The sequence below is a fragment of the Bubalus kerabau genome, chromosome 3 (assembly GCF_029407905.1).
Source record: "Bubalus kerabau isolate K-KA32 ecotype Philippines breed swamp buffalo chromosome 3, PCC_UOA_SB_1v2, whole genome shotgun sequence".
In the NCBI taxonomy this organism is placed as follows: domain Eukaryota; kingdom Metazoa; phylum Chordata; class Mammalia; order Artiodactyla; family Bovidae; genus Bubalus; species Bubalus kerabau.
In genome coordinates, this window is record NC_073626.1 from 39,258,656 (window position 1) to 39,277,941 (window position 19,286).

The window sequence follows — 19,286 nt, forward strand, 5'->3', positions numbered from 1 at the left end:
AGGGATCATCAGTGGGAACAAAACAGCCAAGGTTTTCCTATACTTCTGCAGGAACTGTTGGCAGGAGACTACAGATGGAATTGTTGAGTTTCAGAAGACCCAGACTTTGGAGGAGGATATATTTAAAACTAAAATCCTGAAGGGTGAGCGTGGGCTTGCTCTGAAGCCCAGGATAGTGCTACATTGGAGCTTCTGGGAAACGGTAGTGAGAGAATATTGACACCAGAGGGACGCTTCCCTTGCGAGTCATCTTTCAGAGGATGCAGGAATTGTTCTCAAGAAGTAATGGCCAAGTAAGTGGAGGCATGCACCAGGGCTCTGGGATGCAAGGCTCCCATGGGGAGGGCAGGAGGACTGGCTGGCCGAGGCAGAGACATCAGCTGACTGCAGTGAGAGCTGACTCGGCAGCAGTAACCTCAGAGCCAAGTTCCTGGAGGAGGAGGGAGGGAAGCTGGGGGAGTCGGGAGTGAGCAGAACTTAGTGCAGAATTGGTTGGTGCATCTATGCAAGTTTCCATGGCGGCCCCCAGGTCACCCCCTCCCCCTGGGTAAGCCTGCTCCCACCTCAAGACACCCTCCACCACTCTTCTACCCAAGACAGTTGTCCTTGATCAGTCAAATCTACTTCCCCTCCTTGCAGGAGAGGAGGGATGCTCATTTCATCCTCTGCAATAAGAGTAGGATCCACATAACACATGATGCCCTTGAGGTGGGGTACATGAGGCCAAACCATGGTTCGGTAAGAGAAACACACTGGAGGGCAGGTGGGGGTTGGCTGTTTCACCACTTGGTCCTGCATTCTCATGTGTGATGGACTCCAACATGAACCCCTTGGAAGTGAGCAGACTCTTCCCAGAATAGACGCCCCCCAACCATGTCCTTCACCTGCCTTCCGTCTGTAGAAAAACTTTAGTCGAAAATTTAATCAGAGAGGTGAGAAAATACAAAAGGAAGAAATAATAATAGCTTAGTAATTAAAAAAAAATGTCAAGGACCTTTGGTTCTTCCTCAAGGACTACAGACAATATTCTGAGCCACATCCTTTGAGTTGTTTTACAGAGACTGGAACCACCACCAGGTAGAAGAAGTTACCTGTATATTGCCCACAAACACACAGACATCAGACCAGCTGGAACCAAACAACTGATGATGCTGAGTCCTTCTTACCTCACCACCAACCAGTCAGAAGAATGGCCACGAGCTGACTGTACGACTCCTCACTACCCGCTCCAGGCTGGTACACTCAGTTTCAAGAACATTAGTCCACTGTGGCCCCCTTTGCCTGACAAAACAATAAAGCTATTCTCTTCTACTTCACCCAAAACTCTATCTCCACGTCAACACTGGAGAGCCGAGGGTGAGTTTTGCCACCAATTTCCCTAGTCCAGAAGCTTCAGATTATGTGACATGAACCAATTCCCTCTTCTTTTATTCAGTCTCTAAAGGACAAAAGTATACACATCATGTTGTAGAAAGCAAGGGACATCCAGGAAAATTGGGAAGAATCAATTCACCAATTAACAAATCAGGTATTTGGCTTTTATATCCAACAATAGAAAAATATAGGCCAAAATCTTTCTTTGCAGAATACTTCTTCCTATAACAGTTGTATCTTAAACCCTAATGTGCACACAAATCACTGGGCATCTTATTACAACACAGATTCTGATTCAGCAGATCCGGGGTGGGTCCTGAGATTCATCTCTTAGAAGTCTCCAGGTGACATGAATGCTGCTGATGCAGGATCACAAGCCCCTAAAGAATTCTGGATTTTTCTATCAGACTAGCTCTATCCTAACCGATTTACTTTGACTCATGGACCTACCACTCCACATTCCTATGCAATAGTGTTCTTTATGTCACTGGACTTTACTTTCTCCACCAGACATGTCCACAACTGGGCATCATTTCTGCTTTGTCTCAGTCTCTTCATTCTTTCTGGAGCTACTTCTCTGTTCTTCCCCAGTAACATATTGGACACCTACTGACCTAAGAAGCTCATCTTTCAGTGTCATATCTTTTTGCCTCTTCACACTGTTCATGGAGGTCTCAAGGTTCCAGTTTGTGGATCACCCACCTGGTGACTTTATGGGGGAGCTAATGGTGACCTCCTCCCAGAGGACTTATGTTGCTGCACATCCCAGGACTGTGCTGCCGGTGCACCTGTCCCCACAGCAGCCCACTACTGGCCCACACCTCCACAGGAGACCCTTAGACACTCACAGGCAGGTCTGGTTCAGTCTCCTGTGGGGGTCACTGCTCCTTTCCCTGGGTTCTGGTGTGCACAAGGTTTTGTTTGTGCCCTCCAAGAGTCTCTGGTGTGCATGAGAAAATGCACTGGTCACAACAAACACCCTCTTCCAATAACACAAGAGACGACTCTACACATGGACATCACCAGATGGTCAATGCTGAAATCAGATTGATTATATTCTTTGCAGCCAAAGATGAGAAGCTCTGTACAGTCAGCAAAAAAAGACCAGGAGCTGACTGTGGCTCAGATTATGAACTCCTTATTGCCAAACTCAGACTTAAATTGAAGAAAGTAGGGAAAACCACTAGACTATTCAGATATGACCTAAATCAAATCCCTTATGATTATACAGTGGAAGTGAGAAATAGATTCAAGGGACTAGATCTGATAAACAGAGTGTCTGAAGAATGACGGATGGAGGTTTGTAACATTGTACAGGAGACAGTGACCACACCATTCCCCCAAAAGAAATGCAGCAAGGCAAGGTGGTTGTCTGAGGAGGGCTTACAAATAGCTGATGAAAGAAGAGAAGCAAAAGGCAAAGGAGAAAAGGAAAGCTATACCCATCTGAATGCAGAGTTCCAAAGGATAGTAAGGAGGGATAAGAAAGCCTTCTTAAGTGAACAATGCAAAGAAATAGAGGAAAACAATAGAATGAGAAAGACTAGAGATCTCTTCAAGAAAATTAGAGAAACCAAGGGGACATTTCATGCAAAGTTGGGCAAAAGGACAGAAACAGCGAGGACCTAACAGAAGGAGAAGAGATTAAGAAGAGGTGGCAAGAATACCAGAAGAACTATACAAAAAAGGTCTTAATGACCTGGATAACCACGATGGTGTGATCACTCACCTAGAGTCAGACATCTTGGAGTGTGAGGTCAAGTGGCCCTTAGGAAGCATCACTACAAACAAAGCTAGTGGAGGTGTTGAAATTTCAGCTGAGCTATTTCAAATCCTAAAAGATGATGCTGTGAAAGTGCTGCACTCAATATGCCAGCAAATTTAGAAAACTCAGCAGTGGCCATAGGACTGGAGAAGGTCAGTTTTCATTCCAATCCCAAGGAAAGGCAATGCCAAAGAATGCTCAAACTACTGCACAGTTGCACTCATTGCACATGCTAGCAAGGTAATGCTCAAAATCCTTCAAGCTAGTCTTCCACAGTATGTGAACCAAGAAGTTCCAGATGTTCAAGCTCGGTTTAGAAAAGGCAGACGAACCAGAAATCAAATTGCCAACATCTATTGGATCATAGAAAAAGCAAGAGAATTCAAGAAAAACATCTACTTCCGCTTCATTGACTATGCTAACGCCTTTGACAGTGTGGATCACAATAAACTGTGGAAAACTTAAAAAGATGGAAATCTCAGACCACCTTAACTGCCTCCTGAGACATTTGCCTGCAGGTCAAGGAATAACAGAACCGGACATCAAACAACAGACTGGTTCCAAATTGGGAAAGGAGTACCTCAAGGCTGTATAAGTCACCCTGCTTATTTAACTTATATGCAGAGTACATCATGAGAAATGCCGGGCTGGATGAAGCACAAGCTGGAATCAAGATTGCTGGAAGAGATATCAATAATCTCAGATACACAGATGACACCACCCTAATGGCAGAGAGTGAAGACGAACTAAAGAGCCTCTTGATGAACGTGAAAGAGGAGAGTGGAAAAATTGGCTTAAAATTCAACATTCAAAAAACTAAGATCATGATATCTGGTACCATCACTTCATGGCAAATGATAGGGAAAGAATGGAAATAGTGGCAGATTTTATTTTCTTGGGCTCCAAAACCACTGTGGACAGTTACTGCAGCCATGAAATTAAAAGATGCCTGCTTCTTGGGAGGAAAGCTATGACAAACCTGAAAGTCAAAGTGAACATCGCTCAGTCATGTCCTACCCTTTGTGAAGCCATGGACCATACAATCCATGGAATTCTCTGGGCCAGAAGCCTTTCCCTTCTCCAGGGGATCTTTCCAACCCAGGGATTAAACCCAGACAACATTAAAAAGCTAAGTATCACTTTGCCAACAAAGGTCCATATCGTCAAAGCTATGGTTTTTCCAGTAGACCTGTATGGATGTGAGAGTTGGACCATAAAGAAGGCTGAGCACCAAAGAATTGATGCTTTGGAACTGTGGTGTTGGAGAAGACTCTTGAGAGTTCCTTGGACAGAAGAGATCAAACCAGTTAGTCCCCAAAGAAATAAACCCTGAATACTCATTGGAAGGACTGATGCTGAAGCTGAAGCTCCAATACTTTGGCCCCCTGATGTGAAGAGCTGACTCATTGGAAAAGACCCTGATGCTGGGAAAGACTGAGGGCAGGAGAAGAAGGGTGACAGAGGACGTTTTGTCTAACTGAAAAACATTAAAACATTTCTCTAATTGAAACTAGAATGGAGGATGCAGGGTGAGGGGAAATGTTTGAATTATCTACACTCCTTGTGTAATCATAGAGCTGGACAACAGAATGTTAGAAATGGGAAAAATCTTGAAAGATCACTTCCTTCTGCCTTGAAATACACAGATGGGGAAACAGAGGCCCCCAAAGGGACAAAACTGGACCGACCTTATGTAGCTAACTGATGTCACAACAAGTCTAAAGCCCAGGCCTCCTAACTCTCTATGAAGTGCTCTAATACCTATGATTGGATTTTAAGAGATCTTCACAATTTTTTTTTATAGACATGCTACTGTGAACTTCATGGCCCTAGCAGTGGAGATTTTTTTTGTTTATTTTAATCCAAATAAGAGTCACATTAAGTGAAAGTACACTTTGGCTGCATGACTGGCCCAGAGTCCTTTTCTTCTTTTTAGCACTTGGATAATGGCCACTAAAAACGCAGATTGCCGTCTTGACCGTATGGAAAATACCCCCAATCGTCTATTCGTGATAAGCATGGTGGAAAAGTTGAACCATCATTTCTAGGAAAAGAACCATAAAATTTACTGTTTGTGAATTGGGCATTAAATATCAGAGTTAAAGCACTATTTGTATTAGAGTGTGATAAGGTCTAGTAAACCCAACAGTTCCCAGATAAGAATGTATGAAATCAGCTTCAGTGACATGAAAACCGTAATTTACAATCAATCCAGAGGCCACAGTGGAACTTAGTAAAAATAACCACCCACAAATCATTTATTCTGATTTTAACTTCTCAGGGTGGGGGACAGAGAAACACCAGGTGTCCCTCTGCGCTGCCCTCTCAGTTGGGCAGTGTTATACCTGGTAAAGTGGTGGCAACAGGGAACCTGCGGGTTATCATGCCCAGTATTTCCTGGGGTGAGCACCCAATTCCCCTCCATCTTTCCCTTTGGGCAGGGCAGGCAAAGATGAGGCCAAGCTCTGCTGGCCGCTGGGCACAGTTGAACCATGACTCCTGGTTCAAACCAGTTGATTTATTTTGTCCTCACTCCAACTTCAGGAAAAGAAGAAATGTCGGAAAGAGTTCAAGGAGCCCCTTTATCTCTCCGTGAAATCAAGAGTGAATCAAGTACATTAAAATTACACAGCCTGGACTTCCCTGGTGGTCCAGAGATTAAGAATATGCCTGCCAATGCAGAGGACACAGGTTCAATCCCTGGGCCAGGAAGATTCCACATGCTACAGGGCAAGTAAGCCAGAGCACCACAACTATGGAGCCCACGAGCTCAAGAGCCCATGCTCTGTCACAATGAGAGAACCCGCACACCACAGCTCTAATAGCTCCCACTCGCCACAACTAGAAAAAGCCTGTGTTCAGCAACGAAGATCCAGTGCGGCCAAAACCAAATAAATTACTGATTTATTTTTATTTGTATTTAATTGTATTTACTAATTAAAAATTATATAGCTTTCAAATACAGAACAAAATCCAAACATAGAACAAAGTGGTAACAAATGAAAAAACAAAACCCAGAACCCATGAAGACATTGCTGGGTAGCCACACAGTACAAGCAAATCAGAAACAACCTGAAGACGACAGCTGACCCCTATGACTCATCTTCCAAACACCATGGCCACCACTGTCCCCAGTGGGGACGAGGGTCAAAACATACTTGCATCCAAGGCAGGCAACATGGGGTGTGACTCCTAGATTTACCATTTAGGAAGGACCTTAACCTCTCTGAGTCTCAATTTCCTCATTTTCCAGATGGTGATAAATCCTACCCTGAAAGGTGGTTATTAGTATTACATGAGATGGTATACATAATATTGCCTAATCTCTCTGAGTCTCAATTCCCTCACTTTGCAGATGGCAATACATCCTACCCTGAAAGGTGATTGTTAGTATTACATGAGATGGTACAGAGAACACTGCCGGACAGCATAGGCAACTTTCAAGATCCAGTTCCTATCAGAGCAATTCGCTTGCTCGTCCCACAAACATGTATTGAGCTCTGGCAATGGTGCAGCTGCTGCTGTGGCAAGCAGAGACCCAGCAGCTACCAAAGGACAGAGTCATCGCTCCGGAGAATCTTACACTCTAGGGGCCGAGGTGGCGGCTGGGGGCAGGAAGATGCTTTAAATACATACGCACATATGCGCATCCCGTGCCAGGTGGGGGAAAGTGCCATGAAGGAAAAAGGAAGCGAGGTGAGGACACCAGACCGCGGAGCAGGGGGGCAAACATAACATCGCTAGCATCTTCTGAAAGTGCACACGGTTCCCAGGAGTTACCTGCACGGTGGAGTGCAGGAACGCCACGGTGTACAGCATCGGCTTCCACATGGGTAAATTACTGATGTCCAGGAGGTCTTGATTAATCCCCGCAAATGTTCTTTTCAGACCTGCGCGAACGCCTTGGGGTGGCTCATTAGTGAATTTGAGAGAAGTCTGTCATAAAAAACACATAGTGAAAAAAAATAAAGGTAAATAGTACTTTTGTTTCTATAAATTACTGCGAAGGGTAAAATAGAAATGACAATACATTAGACAACAATATGCTTGTGGTACATAAAAAGGCACCGTGTAAACTAGTTTCATTGATCAGAGCTAAAACCCAATAAATGAATACCGAGTCTCACAACTCTCCTGTGGGGCTATTTACTATATAACCTTGATGATTCCAGTGAAGGTTTTGACGATCATGGCATTAAGATTTTACAATGCAGACTCGACCAAAAGGAGACTGTCACGTTCACCACCTCTCAGTAATGACAGAAGTGTCACCTTCATTTGTATAAGTCTCAAGGCAAAGACACTCAGCTCATAGCAACAAACCTGAAGCAACGTAATGGGAAACCGGACGTGCGGCTCGGTGGTTATCCACACTCGGAAAGTATCATCGATGGTTTCTGTGATGGTCAAAGTCTCCAGCAATTCTTCCATGAATTCTAGGCCAAGGTGACAATTCTGCAGTAACACCCAGCCACCCTGTGTTGAAAAATGACCTCATGTTAATTCCTCATAACTTTTTTTGCAATGATTTTAATAAAACAAAGTGTACGTACAAATATTTTTTAAACGTTTGCTCGGGGCATGTGAATACTCTGTTTTAAGCACATACATGTTAATGGAATTATTATATGTCAATACAAACGTTTTTTCCCCTGCTTCTGGTAAAGCTGGTTACTTGGAATCAAGTGGTTTCAAAATGAATGTTACTCTCTCACCCCTGGTTCAGAAGGGAACAGAAATTAAAACGAAGTCAGACTCTATTAAGTACAGTGTGTGCACCATCTAATGGTGGGAACGGGTATTTTGGAATTTGTAACTTGTCCGGCCTAAGGTAAATCAGAGGGGACTCACGCCAAAGCCAAGCCATCCACTGTCACAAAGAGATGCACATGACCTCATGAAAGTTGGAGGAGTTGACGAAAATTCATCAACAATCAAGTTAGGAAGAAAAGAGAGAATTTTAATAGAGTCAAACTGAGGATTATAGCCTGGGAGACAGACTCAGAGGCTCTGGCTGTCCCACCTATTAGAAGTCAAAGGCACAGTCATACACATTTTCAAGACAAAGGATCATACATCAAAATGACATGCTGACATTTCACATGAAGTTCACCAAAGATACACAGTCCACGTAAGCATATACAAAGACAGCAACAAGTCACCATGCTAATCTGTAAGAAGCTACACTGTTAGTGTCAAAGAAATGGGGAAAAATAAACCTGATCTTTGCATTGGAGCAGGCATTCCCACCTCTAAGGAGGCCTGGTTGATGCATAATGCAGACACACACTACACAGGGGAGGCAGGAGGCCCAAATGAGCAGCCAGAGCCAATTTTACGCTACAGTTTTCTTCTCCTGCCTTGAAACACAAATTTTACTTCACCAGAGGCAATACATTTGGTGACATTTGCTACCAGTATTCTTGCCTGGAAAATCCTATCTACAGAGGAGCCTGGTGGGCTACAGTCCATGGGGTCGCAGAGTTGGACACAACTGAGTGACTGAGCATGCCTGCTACCGTAATACTAAATCCTTTTTTAAATTTTATTTCTTTTTAATGGAAGGATAATTGCTTTACAACATTGTGTTGGTCTCTGCCATACATCAACATGTATCATTCATTCTGTTCTGTTCTGTTCTGTTCAGTCACTCAGTCAGTGTCCGACTCTTTGTGACCCCATGAATCGCAGCATGCCAGGCCTCCCTGTCCATCACCAACCCCCGGAGTTCACTCAGACTCACGTATCAGCCATAGGTATACATATGTCCCCTCCCTCTTGAACCTCCCTCCCACCTCCCACCCCAACACTAAATCTTATTCTTTGTCATCACTCCTCCCAGATGTTCCTGAAACCACAACATTTATTAAGCACTATCTAAATATTGATAAAACCTTCACAATATGTCACATAACTATTACAGTTCTATAAGAACATAGTTGACTAGCCCGCTGATGCTTTGATATACTTTATGCAACAAGATCAAATAAATACAGCTACAAGTTATTGAGCTCAGTATACATATGGTAAGGCATATATATTATGCCTTATACTGCAAGAGAAAATACAACTCAGACTGGCTTAAATAGCAAAGGGGACTTTTTGGTCTAGACAACCAGATCGTCAAGAAGATGAACTTCATGGTCAGAACTCTGGGTCCTTGTGGATCCAGTTACTCTCTGATTCCCTGCTCTGAATTCCACAATGTCAGCTTTATCCTAAATCTTTCAAGTGACAATGGGCTGTACCTGTTCATGCTTATTATTGGTATTATTGCTGTTATGTTTTGTTTTTGCCTATGCCTCATGGCATGTGGGATCTTAGTTCCCCAACCAGGGATCGAACGCACACCCCCTGCATTGGAAGCTCAGAATCTTAACCATTAGACAGCCAGGGAAGTTCTGTTTGTTTGATTTTTATACTGCCAATATTATCAATATTTATCCCACCTTGAGACACAGAACACAGAAGTTATAAAAAAAACTAATATTCCAAAGAAAGTTAATGTGAATGTTGTATTCAAATTTAAAAGCTTCTCACTCGTGGAAACTAAAGAAATTATTTAAGGCCCAAAGTCAAACAGTCAGATCATTCAACAGAGTGAATCATTTTATCTGAGTAAAAATAATTATATATAATTGCTTTGGTATATATAAATTAAATACCATATATTATTGAATTTAATTAACTGATAAAGATGAAGGCTTAGGGCACTTGAGAATTAATGGTTAGTCTGAAAACTTGATGACCCAAGCAGAGTTTTAGCCCATTAACCCTCTCCAGTCATTAATTCCCAGGGAAAAGTTGCTAGGGACATTATGAGATCAAAAGCTTAAAAATAAACCAAGACTTTATTTTATTTTTATAAATGGTGCAATTTCTTATTGCTGCTGAAACTGCTATCAACCAAGCTTTTCTAGAAAATTAATGTCCTGTGTATTTATTAGGTGTGATGAAAAATATTTCTCAACATTTCATCCAGCTTGCAATTTTCAGTAAAAACTGTTATCAATATTTAAACATAACACCCTCAAATATTTCTTATTTGCCTGAAACTATCCATTAATGAAAAATGAAAGGCTCACTTTAACCGAAAATTGAAATTTGACTATCTCAATCTGTCACTTCTTAAGCACTATCTATTAATATTGATCATGACATTCCAAGACTGCTAGAGCTGCATTCTTTATGAACCAGAAAGTGTGTCTGCCAAATAACCAAAAAATATTTAGTGAAAATAAAAATGGAGCACATGCTCTAGAAAATGGAACAAGTATTTTGTGGGGATGTCAGGAGCCAACTAACTGGAGGTTCAAAATCCTTAAGTAACCAACGTTTACTCTATATGCATAAACCAAAATGGAAAATTGAGCATCACAGGAAGAACACTCTACCCATCATAGGGGTGGTGCTAGGTGGACCAGATGGCCAGAGGAATCATATCAAGAAAGTTGCATGAAGAGTAGTTTCCATTGCTGCATACCTGCTGCATTGACATCTGAATCAGCTTTCGAGCATGTACTTCTTGTCCTTGCCCCATTGAGATAGTTCTGCATTCTGTAATACAGAAGGATTACTATGATAAGACATAAATTTTATGTTTTAGGATTGGGATAGAAAAATTAATTTCTGAATTGTCATAGGCTCCCTCCCTCTATGGCTTCTAAGGAAAGTCTGTTATGCAAATAAGTCTGGCTTTTGGTTGTGTTGATGAGAGAAAGGAGTGGAGCAGACTGGAGGCACTACATGGAAAGGGAAGGACAAGGAGAGAAAGACGAAAGGCACGAGGCAGAGCTTTTAAAGAGTTCTGGGGTCTTTGGAGACAATGAGGTGACAGACTGACGGGGAGAGGCAGCTGCAATGCTATCACAGGTATTTAGAAGCAAAGAGGATTTTTTACTTTTGCTCTATGTTTTGATTAGAATAATTTTTTGGTGTTTTAGCAGATGTTTCAGTAAAGATTGGATACCAATCTTTTTATTCTTTTATGATGTCAAGCTTGCAGTGTTTTGTCTGTCTGGGTTTTGCTTGCCTATTTGTCCATTTTCTGAGATGGAACGCGTAGCAATTCATCCCCTTGAGGACTATATTCAGGGGTAACTGAATATACCTGCTCCTCAGGATAAAATCCTCTTGGAACTGAGAAAAAGGAGCCTGAAGAAAAAGTGGAAACCACTCCAAGATTAGAGATGTGATTATAATTCAGCAGAATATACACTATTTAGGCTCATTAGTGAATTTGATGTCCCGGGTGGAGACCCACACTTGTGCCTGTCATATGAATTCACTAAACTGTAGAAGTCTCTGAATCATACTTGGGAAACTGAAATTAGAAATTAACTTTGAAGTAAGCTTTTGTGGACCCAGGTCTTCTTTAATTTTAAAGGCATGATCTCTAGATCTCTAGGGGCACAGAGAAAGGAAGTCAGTGTATACGCTGTGAAGCAATGCATGCTTTTGACTTACTCTATTGGAGTGATCTGAATCCTCAGAAAAATGGGCTGCTGTGGTTGGGCAAACAATGAGGCTGATTTGGAAACTGCTGGTAGGAGCTACAGAGAATGAGAGAAATTCATAGGCTGGAGACAGAAGTATGTTAGGAACCAGGGAAGAAGCTGCCAGGGCACACCACTTAAAATACAGCACCATGGGGTTAATAGCCAGAGATTCCATGAGTGCTGGTAGGGTGCAGCATTAGAATTATTTGTGGACTCAGGGTCACAGGGTGAAACTCAGCAGTTTGTGCCTGAGAGGACTGACAGAGCACTGCTTGAAGAACGAGGAACTGCAATTGTCCTTAGGTCACTGAACATAGCTGGATTCTCCCAACAAAGCCATCATGAATCTCTCCTGCTGAAGGGGAACTAGGTACTGTTCCCAGGGCATCTGAGAAGAACCCACAAACCCTATAAAAGAAGAAAGGGAAAGTGGAACTCGAATGGGAGGAGCCTCTGAATTGTACAAAGAGACACTGAGTCTCTCTTGTTTTGGAAGAACCCACAAGTGTTAGGTAGGTCAATGGAGGAAGGTGTGATATGTACAATACGTATTAACACATGAGCGTGAGCCATAATCTATCTCCTCTGCCCTTCCAACTTTTCTGAGATACACTGTTTAAAAGGAAGAACTGGTTTTTGTTCAGGGGTAGCCTAAGTTTCTTGTCTTGACCTGGGTAAGAGGTCAAGAAGATACTTAGAGGCATCCCTTCAAAACAAACCCAGAGTCTGAATGTGACCCCTTCTGGATGTCTACACTCGCATTCCCCTGGTCCATCACCTCATGCCTGTGTTCTTGCAGGAGCCTACTCACTGGTGACCTCTCTCCCACTCTTTTCCCTACTAGCTATTCTTCCCACAGCAGACAGAGGGATTTGATTGAATCCTGAATCAGATTATGTCCACCCTCTGCTCAGAAACATCTGATGGCTTCTCATTTCATTCTGTGAAAAATCCAGAATCCAATTCAAATTCTGACCTCTATGACCCTACACAAATGGATCCCATTGCTCCCGCAATCTACACACACACACACACTTTTTAGGATCCCACCACAATTCACTCACTCTTCTCCAACTGCGCGGGCCCCCTCCCTCATGTCATCATCAAACTGAGGTGGTTTTACTTCTTTTCCAGTGTGAATACCATTTATTTCTTCTTTTGGTCTGACTAAAACTTCCACTACAGTGCTGAGTAGAAGTGCAAGTAGACATTCTTCTCTTGCTCCTGATGTTTTGGGAAAAATATCCCATCTTTCAGCATTAAGTATGATGTTAGCTGTGGGTTTCTGTAGGTGCCCCTCATCAGGTTGAAGAAGTTCCCTTTTATTCTTAGTTTGTTGAGGGCTTTCATCATGAAAGAATGTTGGATTTTTTTCAATGCTTTTTCTGCAACTATTGAGATAACTGCTTGATTTTTGTTCTTTATTCTATTAATATGGGGTATTACATTGATTAATTTTCATATGTTGAACCAACCTTGCATTCTTGGGGTAAATCCACTTGGTCATGGTGTATAATTCATTTTGCGTGGCACTCAATTCAGTAGCATTTTGTTGAGAACTTTTGCTTTTATATTCAGCAGGATATTGGTTTCCTTCTACTGTCTTTGTCTACATTTGGTATCAGAGTAATATGGTCTCATAGAATGAGTTGGGAAGTAATCTCTCCTCTTTTATTTTTTGGAAAGAACTGGTGTTATTCATTAAACATTTGGTAGAGTGTGAAGGCATCTAGTCCTGCATTTCCTACAAATCAATCCTTTTACTTCTTAAAGCTCTATTCGGGTTTTCTATTTCTTCCTTAGTCAGTTTCAGTAGTTTTCTCTTTCTGATAATTTGCCCATTTCATCTAGGTTATCTATCTAATTTGTTGTTATAATTGTTCATAGTATTCTGTATGATCTTTTCTATTTATTCAAGTCAATAGCAATGTCCCCTGATAAAAGAAATGTTCACATATTGAGATATGGGAAAGTCATTCTGACTTATATATGAGTTTACTTGAACTTTATGCTAACTAAAACAGCTTGTTTGTGGCCTATCAAACATACATCGTACATCGGCTCTAACTGTCAGAGAAAAGGGTACATTGACCAGAATTAAAGAATGTGTTAAAAATAAAAATTTCATAAATTCTTCCCTTCCTGAGATGCCAGTGCCAGTACTTCTTCAGTGATGAGGCTCCCTTCCCAGGTGTCAAGGTATACTGACTTGCTATGTACTTGCTAACCTGCTTTTCTTGAAACCTTGAAGGAATGTGTCCTGACTTGTTTGATGTTCTTTGTTCTGACAAGATATGAAACTATGCTGAAACCCATGCTTTTCTGGAGCAGATCCTCTCACTTATCTGAGAACTGCCAGTCCTCAGTTTGGCTCAAATAAAACTCTTTTCTATTTCTATTATAGTTTGTTCATTGATTATTTTCATTGATATCCCTCTTTCATTCCTGATTTTAGTTATCTTAAGTCTTCTCTCCTTTATTCTTGGTCAGTTAGGACCAAAGTTTGTCCATTTTGTTGATCTTTTCAAAGAAGATACACTTGGTTGATTGATTCTCTGTTGTTTTTTAATCCTCTCTTGCATTTTTTTCACTCAGATATTTATTATTTCCTTCCTTTTGATTGCTTTGGGTTTAGTTTGCTCTTCTTTCCTTGGTTTCTTAAAGAGGAAGCTTTAGTTATTGATCTGCAATCTTTCTTCATTTTTAAAATAGGTTGATAAATATTTGATAAATTTCTGAATAGTCTGGAAAAACTAGATTGATTGACACTGGAATAGTGAGGAAGCTTTGCACTTGAGGAAGTTCAAAAGACAAGGACCAGTGAGAGAAGAGGCAGCGCAGGCTGAATTTCCAGAGAGAGTGGAGAAGGCTGCCAGGACATCATGACGGCGACTGCCGTAAGGAGGCAGGATGCAGAGGATGTTGCAGGAATCGTTTTTGCACGTATTGCAGCATAATTGTCCTTTGTGGTATGGGATGTTTTGGTTTTCTGGTTTGCGGACTTTTTTCTTCCTTTTTTTTTGCTGCTTGGTTACATTTGAAAGACCTTTAGTAAGATTTCAACTGCTTTTCTATTTCTTTCCAAAACTGGACTTGAGTGTCTTTCACATCTCCTCTTTCGTTTAAAAAAAAATTTTTTTAATCAAATTAAACGATATATGTTTATAGTGAAAGCTTTGTAAAATACAGGAGACTACAAAGAAGAAAACAAAAATCACCAATATCCTTCCAGAGAGATCTACATTCTAATCTTCTCAGTGCACAATCCACAATCACTTACCCTCATTTCAAAATTCAAAGCACTCTGAAAACTGACAGCTTTGCCACAAAATCACTTTGGTGGTAAAAGCTGACCTGAATGGATATGAGCCTATTTATAGTCTTTATTTATCTCTATCTTTATAAATATTAATACTTTCATCTGCAATGTATTATATAATACATGAAATATTACTTTTCTAAAAGCTGGACAATTCTAATTTCTGCAGTGCATCTGACTGCAAGGGCTTTGAATAAGAGATTACAGACATATCCATACTAAAAATTATATATATATGTACAATAATACATATACATGTCATTTTATATATCTACTTCTTAAGTATGTTGTATTTTATTGTCATTAAACATTATTGATAAACAGTTTTTAATGGTAGCACAATGTCCCATCATGTTAATGCATTCTTGCCAAGTTAGCCACTATCCTTTTGTATATTTGAGACATTTCTAATTTTTTAATATTAAAAATAGCACTAGACTTAACATCCTTGTAAATGAATCTTAATGTGCATCTCTCAGTTTGTTTTTATGATAAATTTGTATGTGTAGAATAGTTGGGAAAAAGCACTCAAACATTTTAAAGATTCATGGTGTATATGAAAAAGGACTGCCAGTGTCTCCAGCTGAAATAGAATGTTGCAATTCCCAACCCACACTTCTACCTTGTCTTTGGAAACTGGGCAGGCCCTGTGGAGCCCTCCCAGGTACAAAAATCTTTCCTTGTCCCCCATTTCTTGTCTGCAAGAAAAAGGCTTCAGTCTTCCAGACCTTCCCTGAGATCCAAAGGGCAAATTCAAACAGTTACTGATTAGGGAAGTGAGGAAATGCAGAAACAAAAGAAGAGCAGTCTGAAACACTTCGTGCAGGACTTCCCTAGTGGTCCAGTGGCTAAGAATCTGCCTGCTAACGCTGGGGACATGGATTCGATCCCTGATCTGGGAAGATCCCCATGCTGCAGGGCAGCTAAGCCTGTAGCACCACAACTACTGAGCCTGTGTGCGGCAACTGCTGAAGTCTGCACACCCTAGAGTCCATGCTCTGCAACAAGAGAAGCCACGACAACGAGAAGCCAGTGCATTGCGGCTAGAGAGTAACCCCCACTCGCCACAACTAGAGAAAGCCCACGTGCAGTAACAAAGATCCAGAGCAGCCAAAAATAATTAAAGTTTTAAAAAAAGAAACCATTAGCCCAGAGATAAAGAGTCGTTATTTCCCCCTAAAGGGATATACATAACAATATATCTTTGGGGTTTTCTTACAGGAATTATTGCCCCCACCTAAGCAGAGGATGGTGACTTAAGGCCGAGCACATGGTTCCTGGAGCACCACCCTGTTACCTCACCACCAACCAATCAGAAGAAAGTCCTACACTGCAGCCCTCACCCCAAATTTTGCCTTTAAAAACTCTTCCCTGAAAACCACTAGGAAGTTTGGGTCTTTTGAGAATAAGCCACCCACACTCCTTGTTGGGTCCCTGCAATTAACCTTTCTCTGCTCCAAACTCTGACCTTTCAGTTGGTTTGGCTTCACTGTGCATCAGGCACGTGAGCTTGGACTCAACAGCAATTTGTGTTTTAATTTTATTTGCGCCGCTTTTGACATACCAAAGTTTGAAAACGTCATCCAAACTTCTTTTCCTCTGGTTTTGGATCCTGGTGTTATGATTAAGGAAACCTTAGCCACGCCAGTAGTATCGGTGTATTTTTTCATAGTTTAAACCTTTTAAAACCTTAATCAACCTAGAATGTACTTTAGAGTTTAATCCGAGGTAAAATTCTTGCTTTCTTCCAAAGTTAACCTGCTATGGCAACACTGTTTATTGACTAACCCGTTTTTCTTCCACTGATTTGAAATGTGAATCTCATCACAGGCTAAGCTATTGTATATACTAGCATCTAATTTGGGGCCTTTCATTTTGCTCTATTGATCTGTTTATCTACTCTGAGCCAGTTCCTCACTGATTAAGTTATTGCAATTTGATAAAGTTTAGAAATCTGATTGGGCTTGTTCTCCACATTATTCTTTTTCCTTTTCAAGCTGTCTTGGCTATTGTTGTCCATTTATTACTCTAGATGATCTAAGACCCCTCTACTATCCAATTAGGGGGAAAATGATGTTGGAATTTCAATTAGACTTGCACTCAATTTATAGATTAATTTAGAGACTATTGACATCTTTACAATACTGAATCTTTATAATGGGGATGTGGTTTAACTCTCTATTTGATCTACCCTACTTTCAAGTCTTTAAGAAAGTTTTATAGTTTTCTTCTAATAGGTATTCTAAAGATTATTTCTTAGTTTTATTTTTATTGAGATACTGAATGGGATTTTTACATTTTAGAAGAATGTTTCATTGATTTTTTAAATATATTTATTTTTGTGACCAGCTACCTTACTAAAATATCCTGTTAAATCTAATAGCTTTTCAGTTGATTCATTTGTGTTCTTTAGTTAGACAATTACATGATCTGAGAATAACGATGGCTCTTGTCCCTCTTTTCCAGTAGTTATATCTTTTATTTATGATTCTTACAAAACATTAGCTATATCCTCCACAGTAATACTAAATGAGAGTGGTGATAGCAGACATCTTTATCTTGTTCCTGACTTTAATGGGCATCATGTCTCTAGTTGTTCACCAGAAAGCATGAAGCTGTTTGAAGTTCATATTCACTATCATATTGATACAATATTCTTCTGTTCCCATTTTTAAGAGCCAAATACAAATGCTGAATTTTTATAAAATGCCTTTTTAGCAATTATCAGGGTAATAACAGCCTAAGGAAAAAGTCTTTCACTTGTTGTGATGAGATTTCTTAATACTGTGTCTTTCTCAGATTTGCCCATGCATCCTACTTGATCAAGGCATGTTGCTGTTTTTTGCATATTTTATATTATGCTAAATTCTTTCTGCTTGCACTTATATTAAGGTCCTTATATTAATAAGTAGGATCAATCTGTGGTTTTCTTTCTTTGATATAGTGACTATCTTGGTCTGTTTTACATATCAAGATAATGTTATTCCCTTAAAATACAGAGGAAAATGCATCTTATTTTCCTATGTTGTGAAATGGGACATAGCAAAGTTTTAAAGGACCTACCAAAAAAATCATTCAAGCTTAGTGTCTTTGCTGTGGTAATAATTTTAAAACTTCTAATTTTCCTCATCTTAATTATCGGTCCATTTAGGCTTTTCAATTTTTTCCAAGAAATTTTTGTAAATTTATATTTTTCTACAAACATCCATTTTAATGAGATTTTAAACTTTTTTTTTTACCATAACTATATATCATGATCTTATTACTTTTTTTATCTGTATTACTTTATTTTACTCATTTTCTCATTCCTATTTTTGTTTGCTTGCATGTTCAGTCACTTCAGTTGTGTCTGACTCTTTGAGACCCCATGGACTGTAGCCCACCAGGCTTCTCTGTCCATGGGATTCTCCCAGCAAGAATACTGGAGTGGGCTGCCATGCTCTCCTCCAGGGGATCTTTCCGATCCAGGGATTGTACTCTCATCTCCTGTGTCTCCTGCACTGCAGGCAGATTCTTCACCACTGAGCCACCAGGGAAGCCCCATTTTTATTTGTAGGTTTATATTTTATTTGTCCTCTTTCATTCATGTTTGGATTCTATTTTCAAATCTATTCTTCCTCTCCTTCACCCAAGCTCCTAGTAGGATTTTTCTCATGTTAAACCCATCTGTTTTCTCCTTCTTTCCCAGGTACCCAATGCTTTTGTGCAGAATTTATCTTCTCTGAATTTCTCAACACAGAGCCTGACAGGTTCCATAGTGAGAAGTTTTCCTTCTTTTTCTTTTTCTATGAAAACCTATTTGATCTGGTCCCATCCCTCAAGTTGCTGTCAGGTAACTTGCTAATCATCCACTAAATCCACTGAGATGGCTGGATGGCATCACCAACTTGTTGGACATGGGTTTAGGTGGACTCCGGGAGTTGGTGATGGACAGGGAGGCCTGGCGTGCTGCGGTTCGTGGGTTCGCAGAGTCGGACACGGCTGAGCGACTGAACTGAACTGAACTGACTGAAAGGCACTGGGGAGGATGAAAGAAAGGCCACTGACAAGGGATCTGGGAGGCCTGAGACTAAGTCCTGAATTATCTGCCCCCAGCTAGTTCTCTGGCCTTATCTCCAGACCTTAGTTTCCTCAGCTGTAATACAAGGCACTTGAATTCCAGGATTTTTCAGAATTTTGTGAACCTTGAGCACGTTATGATTATCCATCACCCAAATAAAACATCTCTAGTTGAGACTAGAGTAATATGTCATTCATCTACATAACAGTTTCATTTTAGAGCTATTTGGGGAGTTTTTAACCCAAATTAGTGAACAGAATGATGCTTCCT

At 40.6% G+C, this 19,286-nt stretch overlaps 1 protein-coding gene across 2 annotated transcripts in view; it reads right to left on the reverse strand.

The window, feature by feature from the left end:
* Positions 1-19,286, reverse strand: part of DNAH8 (dynein axonemal heavy chain 8) — a 328,991-nt gene that overhangs the window by 63,888 nt on the left and 245,817 nt on the right. For both annotated transcript variants that reach the window (XM_055571493.1, XM_055571494.1), the window contains exons 80-82: positions 10,623-10,696; positions 7,463-7,615; positions 6,920-7,075 (exon numbers count right to left, since the gene is read on the reverse strand). In XM_055571493.1, the coding sequence (XP_055427468.1) occupies positions 6,920-7,075; positions 7,463-7,615; positions 10,623-10,696 (383 nt within the window). The remainder of the gene's footprint in view (positions 1-6,919; positions 7,076-7,462; positions 7,616-10,622; positions 10,697-19,286) is intronic.